At 36.9% G+C, this 10,174-nt stretch overlaps 1 protein-coding gene across 2 annotated transcripts in view; it reads left to right on the forward strand.

Moving 5' to 3' along the window:
- The window catches only part of HAUS2 (HAUS augmin like complex subunit 2), an 11,822-nt gene extending 3,890 nt beyond the window's left edge, over window positions 1-7,932 (forward strand). The window contains exons 2-7 of one of the 2 annotated variants that reach the window (XM_019645035.1): window positions 425-517; window positions 862-931; window positions 2,051-2,183; window positions 3,768-3,876; window positions 6,074-6,218; window positions 7,501-7,932. In XM_019645035.1, coding sequence (XP_019500580.1) covers window positions 425-517; window positions 862-931; window positions 2,051-2,183; window positions 3,768-3,876; window positions 6,074-6,218; window positions 7,501-7,535 — 585 coding nt within the window. In that variant the 3' untranslated portion in view covers window positions 7,536-7,932. The other variant, XM_019645034.1, reaches the window with a different exon arrangement.
- The last annotated feature ends 2,242 nt before the right edge of the window (window positions 7,933-10,174 follow it).

The raw sequence follows: 10,174 nt of genomic DNA on the forward strand, positions 1-10,174 counted from the left end.
CACTCTCTCGACTAAGGGGTCAGAGGCTAATGCAGGGGGGGTGGTCTAAGAATCGGCTGTAAGGCGACATCTGAGAGTCTAGGTCTTGGTCTTTTGTGTAGAGGTGATTCTCTACCAACCTCAGAGTCCTCTGTTAAACTCTCAGTAATGCAAATCCATTGTGCCTGATACTTTAGGAAATAATACAAAGTGATTAAGTCTTGTTTGTTCTTAATTTTTAAATATTTGGGCAAAGGGTTTGTGATATTGGTGGCTTTAAAAACAGGAAATACACATTGCTACTGTTCTACTCTGTACTTCATTTTTCAGGGCCAGTGTTGGACATAATATATCCTCATATTTTAGACCCATGGGCATGCTTTTCCAATGCACATAGAAACTTTTTTGTGACATACTGCTGCTTTCTCTGTTCACTTTCCAATAGGAGATGTTAAATATATCTAAGAAATCAGCTTCTTGTTTTGTGAACTTCTCCAAGCTACAGCAGATCACAAATATTCAAGCTGAAATCAACCAGGTAAATTATGTTGAACTCTTTACTTTCTACCTCTAGTACAGGAAAAAAAAATCTTAATTTGTTCCAACAGCAATTCTCTTGTACATAGAACAGTGTCTAGCACATAGCTGGGTAGGTGTTTACTTAAAGTACTTAATAGTAGTTGTAATAGTAATAGTAGCAGTTAGTAGTAATAGCAGGAGCACAACATGACTTGAACACCAAAATGAAAAGCTTCAGTAAAGCCCCTCTTACCCCTCTTAAATATTTCTGAGTTAAAAGAGTGTCCATTTTTATCAGAGTTTAAGTCTATATATCAGGCTACTTTCTGAGTGACCTAAATATTATTTTTGTTTTTACTGTAGAAAAACCTGGAAATTGCACTTCTAAGACTAGAAAAGGATACAGCTGATGTTGTTCATCCTTCCTTTTTGGGTAAGTGGTTTGGTTAAATGGGTAATCATTGGAATTTCAGCTTTTTCTTGGATTACCTTAAATAAGCACCAGGCATTAGGATATACAATTATGTTTCCTGGTATTTCTCCAAAACTAACCAAGTTTTCTATTTTTGTGCCTAAATAGAAGTCCTGTTGTCTTGACTAGTGCAACTTGAGTAAAAAGTGACCAAGGTAGGAACTCCTCAAAGTCAGGAGAGCTTGAAAGACAAAAAAGGACTGTGGAACTTTTCAAACTGAAGGAGACTAAAGGGTCATGACAGCTAAAGCACAGTATGGTCATAGGTTGAATACTTGGTTAGAAAATTTTTTTTTGCTATAAAGGACATTATTGGGATACTTAGTGTTTAAATATGGGCTGTATTAAATATTGGTAGTATTGTGTCAATGTGAAATTTTATGAATTTGATACTTGTAACGTAGTTATATAAGAATGTTCCTATTCTTGGGAAATACATGCTGAAGTTTTAGGGGTAAAAGGTCCTGATATCTGCAATTTACTCTCAAAAGCGTCAGCAAAAATATATGTAAGAGGGTGGAGAGAAACAGGAAAAAAGAGAAAATATAGCCTAGTGTTAACAGTTAGTGAGTCTAGGTGAAATGTATATGAGAGTTCATTGACCTATTCTTGAAACTTCTGTAAGTTTGAAATGTTTTCAAAATAAAAATTTTAAAGAAAAGGCAGTTGGCAGCTATTAATTGAATTCTGGGGAAAAAATTGACATAATCAGAAATAGCTTATAAGACAAATGTTTGTTTTTTAATGTTTATGTAGAATATTAGAAGCAGAAATGAGAAAAGAGATTTATGTGAAGAATATGGCTGTGGCTATAAAACTGAACTAGCAGTAGAGTTGAAAAAAACAAAGAATTTAGCACTGGGTTTGGTTGTCAGTAGGAAAAGTAAGAGAAAATAGTTGAAAATGAAATTGATATTGATATTGATTTTAAGGATAGCGAAGGGGTGATATTTAGGAGGGAAATGGAGGAATAATCTTTGACATTGGTAGAGTCAAACCAAAGCAAAGAAGAATTTGTTAGTGATTTCAAAACATACTTGTCCTATTCCTAACTATAATTACTGTTTCTGGTTTGTGTAGATGAAAAGTGTCATACTCTACAAAATATGAATAATCATTTGGAAGCAGTGCTAAAAGAGAAGAGGTCCCTCAGGCAAAGACTGTTGAAACCTATGTGCCAGGAAAACCTGCCTATTGAATCTGTTTATCACAGGTTAGACCAAAAAATAGAAATTAACAGTTACACATGTTTTCTGAAGGTAGTTTAGTAGTTATTTCATATACATTAATATATTAATGATTGTGTCCGTTAACATTATTATTAATGCTGATACATTAAACCAGAAAGAAAATCTTTTGCTTTTAAAGAATTGTATAATAGCTGTGGTGAAAACAAAGGCATTCCTTTGCCCATGGTGTTTTGGGATTTATAAATAATTATTTTAATGAAGGGCAGGCCGATTGGCTCAGTTGGTTAAGAGCTCGCTCAAGAGTTTGAGCTCTGAGCAACAGCGGTTTGATTCCCGGCCTGAGCTGAGCTGCCAACAGGTGGCAGGATGGCTCAGCTAAAATAATAATAATAATAATTATAATAATAATTATAATTATTATTATTATTTTAATGAAAGAAATTAGATCCATAATATAGAGTAAGGTGGGTAAAAATCATTTTTATTAAGTATAGACTGTTTTCTATGAAGTAAATTTATTATTGCATTAATGTTGTCTTTATATAAAAATGGAGTTTAAGCAGGGACAGATGAAAATAATGTCAACTAATGGAGAAAAAAAGACTTAATTCTGGTCTCATATCTGCTGTTTATATGCCTCAAAGCTTTGGGCAAAAGATTTAAATTTTTGCCTCAGTTTCCCAATCCATAGAATAGGGATGCTTTCTATTACTCTCTTCCACATAGGAGTATTGCAAGTATCAAATTGAAGATGTAAAGGGCCGGCCGAGTGGCTCAGTTGGTTAAGAGCTCGCTCAAGAGTGTGAGCTCTGAGCAACAGGGTCACCAGTTCGAGTCCTGGCCTGAGCTGAGCTGCTGCTGAGCTGCCAACAGGTGGCAGAATGGCTCAGCTAAAAAAACAAACAAACAAAAAACAAATTGAAGATGTAAGTTATTATTAGTAATAAGTAATAATAAAATAAAGAAGCAGGTATCAGCCAATACCTTACTAGCTGACCCTGAGCAAATCAGTATCTTCTCTTAATTATCAGACTTTTATCTTATAGTAATATAATAGATATACAAATCTCATTCTTGTGGATATATTCATTATCTATTTAGTACAGTAAAATACCAATAATGTACATATTATACATTATATATATCAGAAGAACTGAGTAATGATTTTAAAGCACTTTGCAAATGCAAAGATTCAAAGTGGTTTTATATGTAGGCTATTTCAGTGAAGTACATTTATCCTTATTGCCTTCACTCTTCAGCAAGAATGAGTAGATTGAAATGAAATGAGGTTTTATCTAAGGAAATTCCTTTACTTATATGAGAAAATTGTTAATACTGAGGTTTGACTAACATTAGGCTAGCTTCCAGATATGATAGTGTTGTCTCTTTCTGTTTTTCTGTTTGCATGACAAGTTAATTCCTACTTAAAATGAAAAAGGACCCTTTTTTTAAAATCACTGATATTTCCATGAATGCAGAAATGTTATTATTAGATCATTGGGTTGATTTTAATTCTCTATTAAAAGTCCTAATTAAAGGGGAAAAAGAGAACACAAAATAACTAAACTAAAAAAAAAAAAAATTGGCTTTTGTTCTTCCTCTTTCAGATACATGGTACATTTGTTGGAGTTGGCAGTGACTTTCATTGAGAGATTAGAAACCCATCTTGAAACAATTAGAAATATCCCTCATTTAGATGCAAATCTAAAGAAAATGGTGAGTATTAACAATAGCATTTAAGTACCTCATTAACTCCTTCACATTACCTTTAGCTGTCTTTAGTTCTTTTATACTACAATAGATCTCAAATGTGTGACCTACTTGTTTAATTTTTTTTTTAAAGATTTTTATTGGGGAATTGGGGGAAGGGGAACAAACAAGTTGCTGTCCTTTTGTTCTTCAGTCTAGTTGTGGAGGACGTTGCTTCACTGGCCCAAGTTGGCACCATCATTGCGCTCTTCCCAGGCGAGGCAGATCAATTGCTGGCTTCTGGACGGCTGCTCACGCTGGTTGCTGGCTACACACGGTAGCCCATGGCAACCCACTGCAGCAGGGGCTGCAGCCTATGCCGTCGCCAGCGACCCACGTCAGCCCAGCTCCAGGTTGAGCTGTTGTTAAGCATCTTAGCTGCAGAGGACAGTGTCACTGGCCCTCAAATGTGGGATCTGAACCGGAGCCCTCTGGCGTCCCAAGCCAGCTCCCAACCAACGTGCCACTCTGCCAGCCCTTGTTTAACTTTTTGATGGGTAATATTATGAGCGAATTGTTTTTTTTTTAAGCTGAGCCATCCTGCTACCTGTTGGCAGCTCAGCGGCTGCTCAGTTCAGGCTGGACTCGAACCGCTGTTGCTCAGAGCTCAAACTCTTGAGCGAGCTCTTAACCAACTGAGCCACTCGGCCGGCCCGATGAGCGAATTGTTTTTTAATCAGGTGCCTTTTCTTTTTTTATATCATTTTTCTATAAAAGTTATTTTACACTCTTTTATTCCAATATTTAATAAATACATATTATCTTCATTGTGCAAGGTATGAGAGATAAACAGATATGACCAATCTCTGACCTCAAATTCTCAAGTTTTGGTGAGAGAACTATAACACACTTTCGACTTTATAGTATTATTTTTGCACAGTGAATGCAGCAGAGAATTATAAAGAAATCTATTAAGCACAGAAAAGGGAGAGATTGCTTCCACTTTAGGGAGATTGGGAGTAGGATAGGGGGTAGAACACTTCAATAAAGTTTTATATAGGAGTTAGTAGTGAGCTGAATCTTAAAGAATCGGTGAGATTTGGACATGCATCAGAAAGAATAGTTCAGCCAAACGCAGCAGTGTGAGGAAAGACATGAAAATTAGAGAGCACAGGTAGTTGGAGGGAAGAGTGGTACTCCACTTTGAGTGATGCTTAAAATATTGAGAGGGAGATTGATCAGGGTTAATTTGTGGAATGCCTTGGAAACCAGACTAAGAAGTTTAGACTGCTCTCTGAGTACTGGGGAACCATTGAATTTTGTTTTGTTGCATTCTGTTTTGTTTTTAGAGAAGGGAACAAAGGAGTGACTTGATCAGAACTGTACTTTAATCACAGAGGAAATACTGGCTAGAGTAGACTGAACCTTGCCACTCTGTGGGTAGAGCATCAGCATAAGCATCACCTGGAAGTTTGTTAGAAATGCAGAATTGCAGACTTCATTCACCTTGGACCTTCAGAATCTGAATCTACATTTTAACAAGTTTCTCAGGTGATTCCTGTGCACATTAAAGTTTGATAAACTGGGTTATAGGGTTAGGCAGAGGAACCAAAAGCAGAGAAACTTGGAGAATAAATATAGTCACTCAGATAAAAGATTTAAAGCATAGGAATACAAAGGATTGTGTAGATTTTTAGATGGTGAAGGTCAAATTTCTAGAATGTGGCTACTATCTGGACAAGGGACATATCCAAGGTAACAAAGTTTCTAGCTTTGGTGACTTGAGGGTGAGTAGGCGCAAGAGATTAAAGAAGTTAATGAGTTTGTTTTTTTGATATGTCTTGTACAGATAGTAAATGTTCAGTTATTGTTCGTTGAACTGCAGTGAAATTGAGTTTGCAGTTAAATCAATATTAAATGTACTTCAGATGAAGATTTCTAGTAGACTGAAATGCGGGGTTGAATTTTAGGAAGGAGATTAGGTTTAACAATATAGAGGGTCATCTGCATTGAGGTGGGAGCTGAAGACAAAGGAGAGGTGAGCTCACAAAGCAAAAGTGTGTATTCTAAGGTAGGGAGTGGGAGAGTGCCTTTGTATTCAGGGGCTGGAAAGAGTAGGCATTATTATTAACCTTTGGTATCATAACCATTTGTGATATCATGATGATGTATTAATGACAGACATAATGTCTCTCCTATTTTCCCCTTCTTTCAAATGTTACAGAGCAAAGCTTTAGCAAAGATGGATATTTTGGTGACTGAGACAGAAGAATTGGCAGAGAATATACTCAAGTGGCGAGAACAACAAAAGGAAATTTCCTCTTGTATCCCCAAAATATTAGCTGAAGAAAATTATCTTCATAAATATGGTATTATAATGCCTTCTTTACCTTATTCTTCTAAAGTTCATGTCTAAACTATTAATGCCAAGTGATTCAACTGTTTATATTTTGCTTAATTATGTGTAGTCATGTGAAGTCCGTTTCTAGTCAGTGGTAACATGGGTATTTATCGGCTTTGCTGCTAGTAATGCTGAAAGATGAAAGAGCCCTATTTATATTGTAGTACTAAGATTCCAAATTCATTAAAACCAAAATAAATTTTTCTGTTAATATATTCATTCCACTTTTCAATAAAACTCGTGAAGATCAAATATAGCTATCACAATTTATTAACATGAGTGTATTATCCATATTTCCATATCTCAGGCAGCAGACTCTATTTTCTTTTTTTAATGCTTGTTTCTGATTTACAAGAGTCTTCTTCAATCTGAAGGTATGTTGGTTATTCCTGTGTGGTTGACATTAAATGTGCAGAAATGAGTAACATAGCAGGCCTGACTGCTATCTTTTGAAAGACTTGCTTGCAAGGTGGGTCCTTTACTGGCATCTGGGAACTTAGATTTCAAGAGGGTTCCTTCCACTCTCACTGATAAAAGCTCTCTGTGACTAAGCTATTTGTACAGTGAGGTTTGTGCTGAACACCTACTTTCCTCCTGGGAGTCTAGAATTTTGGTACATACTAGGCAGAAGATACGTATGTGACTAGCCTGCAAAAATAATCCTGGGCATTGTATCTGTTTCATGGTAAACATTTCACACATCACGACTCAGTTGCTGGGGAAATTAAGCACGTTCTACACTATGTGACTCCACTGGCAGAGGACTCTGGAAGCTGTACCTGGTTTACGCCGGCCTTTGCCCTGTGCACCTTTTCTCTTTGCTGTTTTGTTTTTATGCCTTCACTGTAATAAATCGTAGTCGTGAATACAATGATATGCTGAGTCCTGTGAATCCTCCAAGCATATCATCAAACTTGGGTGGGGTGGGTCTTGGGGACCCTGACACACTAAGCAATTCCCGAGGATGTTCACTGGCAGCCTTAGGAATAGGCAAAGAAGAAAGGCAGAGCAAAGCAAAGAAAAAGGCCCATTTTGATAAATGGTTTACTTTACAAAATGCTGAAATATTTTACCTATCTGAGATTATTGTGCATAAGGAATTGGAATTCTAAGACTTACTAAGCCTCAGGATGTATTCATTTGTATCAGCACTATAGCTACCCCTGGCTTATTTTCCGATTTGGGGTTCTCTTTTGCTTTAAAATGTATGCATCAGTATTTTTATACTATCGTATTCTCTGTATCACCAGGGTTCACTGATCCTAGTGTTCATCACACTCCTTAAGACAAGAAGACCTCAACACAGTGGATGAGCAAAGTAGTTGTTCATAAGGAAGCAGGATCGTCACCAGAAGATATCCTAGTAAAACAACCAGGGATCATGTTTTGAAGCCGACTTTGCTGACTTTTGCAAATGAGATATAGAAGAGTGGTAATAATATCTTAAATATTGCCTAAATACTTAAGAAAAACTTTTAGTTGTATTTCATCAGAAGTCTGTTCAAGTCTAGCCTTGGTTTCAAATATCTTCCTATGCTTTTTCTTCATGTGATTTCATACACACACACACACACACACACACACATATGTAATGTTAACGTATCATATCATCACAAATATTGATATGCCTGGTTGTTTTGGTTTTATTTTTGTATTTTGTCTATTATGTCTTTTTCAAAATAAAAAATAAAAAAATAAAATCTCTAATTTCTAACTAAAATTTTGTGACCCCTGCCTGAATCCTATGTGATAGAAAGGAAAGATTCTCTCTGTTTAGCTTACACAGTTGAAATATAGACATATAGCCTGTCTAATTCACAAAAGCTTGAGGTAAAAAGTTGAGCCTGAGGTCTATTTCAAAGAGAAAAGCTAATTTAGTAACATACTAGAGTCAGTAAATATTGATGTTTTTTTTCATTCAGTTTTTAGACAATGTGTACTAAACACACAAGCAAAATAATAGGTCTGGAATGTCTTTCTACTTACATTAGGAGGTGTGTGAAATTTGTGAATTCACTTCCAACATGGTCATGATGCCACTTTGTGAGGACTTTTGCCTGGCTTTTCTAACATATTTTACTCCTTTCTATGATCTATGACTATGCCAGACTGACCCCTGTTATCTTCTCAAATCTTTAATAAAGTCAGGTAAATAGGAATAGGAAAATCGAAAGGGTTTTTTCTTGGGTTTTTTTTTTTTTTTTTGAGAGTTTTCATAAGTTTATTTGAGCCAAACTGGCAACATGCCAAGGAGCAAGATATCAGGTTCTTCAGCCCAAAGGGTTTCTTGACATGCAAAATACAATAGAGTTCAGATTTAATAAAAATTATTATTGTGGAATTTCCTGAGATATCTATAAAACATTAATTTACATAAAAGATTAACTCCACAATTCAGGGAATTCATTTATGCAAATGAGTTCACTTTTAAAAAATTAGTATGGGCTGGCCGAGTACCTCAGTTGGTTAAGAGCACAAGCTCTGAGCAACAGGGTCACTGGTTCTATTCCCACATGGGCCAATGAGCTGCACCCGAGCTGAACTGCCACTGAGCTGCCAACAGGTGGCAGGATGGCTTAGTTGGTGAGAGCACGTGCTCCTAACAACAAGGTTTCCGGTTCGACTATCGCTGGGGATGGTGGGCTATGCCCACCTGTAATTAAGATTGAACATGGCACTTTGAGAGAGCAACCATGAGCTGCCAACCGGTGGCCAAATGGCGACTGGACTTGGAGCTGAGCTTGCTGCACCCTCCACAACTAAGATTGAAGGACAACAACTTGGCTGTTCCCCTTCCCCAATTCCCCAACACTGTTCTCCTTCCCCAATTCCCCAATAAAATCTTTTTTTGAAAAAAAGAGAAAGACTGGTAGGAGGGGCAGAGATGCAGATTGGGCTAGTCTCACACCCATGTGTGGCAATTAAAAATTGAGAGGGACAGAGGGATATCTCAGCTGCGGAGGTCACCCCTGAGAAGTGAGGGTGCCCAACTCCATACCAGACTCCCAGCCTAGGGTTACAGTGCCAGGAAAAAAAGTCCCCACAACTTCTGGCTGTGAAAGCCAGTGGAGATTGCGGCTAGGTGAGATGGAGGGCCGCTGGAGTCCCAGGTGTTCTTAAAGAGCCCTTGCATGGACTTACTTGCTTTGCTGATGGATAATTGTATGATTTCATGTTAAATTTCAAATAAATGCACCCTTATGTGGAAAAAAAGTACCTAAAATGGACTGAAGGAAATCAAATACAGTCGTCCTTTAGTATCTGTGGAGGATTGGACCTCTGAGGATCTCAAAATCCAAGGGTGCTCCAGTCCTTTAATATAACATAGCATAGTATTTGCATATAACCTATGGACACACTCCTGTACACTTTAAATCATCTCTAGATTACTTATAATACCTATATAATATAAATAGTTGTTATACTGTATTGTTTAGGAAATAATGAATGACAAAAAAAGTTGTATATGTTCAATACATTGTAGGCTTAATTGCATAGTACACATCAGCAACAATGTAACTTTTATTTTCAATCTGTGGTTGGTTGACTTCACGGGTGAAGAACAAGCAGATAGGTAAGGCCAACTGTATGCTTATATCCATGAGTTTATAATAATATTAAGAACAACAACAACAAGAACAACAACTTGTTAACCAACCACCTTTGGAAAGTGCTAGAGAACCAACTTATTTTGAAAATTTGTATTTGAAACAATCAAGCATTTATATGTGGACTGTACCTCAGGGTAATAGCTGATGAGAAAAAGTTGCTCTTTATAGAAGTATTTCAACTCAAATAAAGAATAATGAAATTATGGCCTTCCAGAAGACGGCGACTGATCTGCCTCACCTGGGAAGAGCGCAATGATGGTGCCAACTTGGGCCAGTGAAGCAACGTCCTCCACAACTAGATTGAAGAACAAAA

Source organism: Hipposideros armiger, unplaced genomic scaffold, assembly GCF_001890085.2.
Source record: "Hipposideros armiger isolate ML-2016 unplaced genomic scaffold, ASM189008v1 scaffold_92, whole genome shotgun sequence".
Lineage (NCBI taxonomy): Eukaryota > Metazoa > Chordata > Mammalia > Chiroptera > Hipposideridae > Hipposideros > Hipposideros armiger.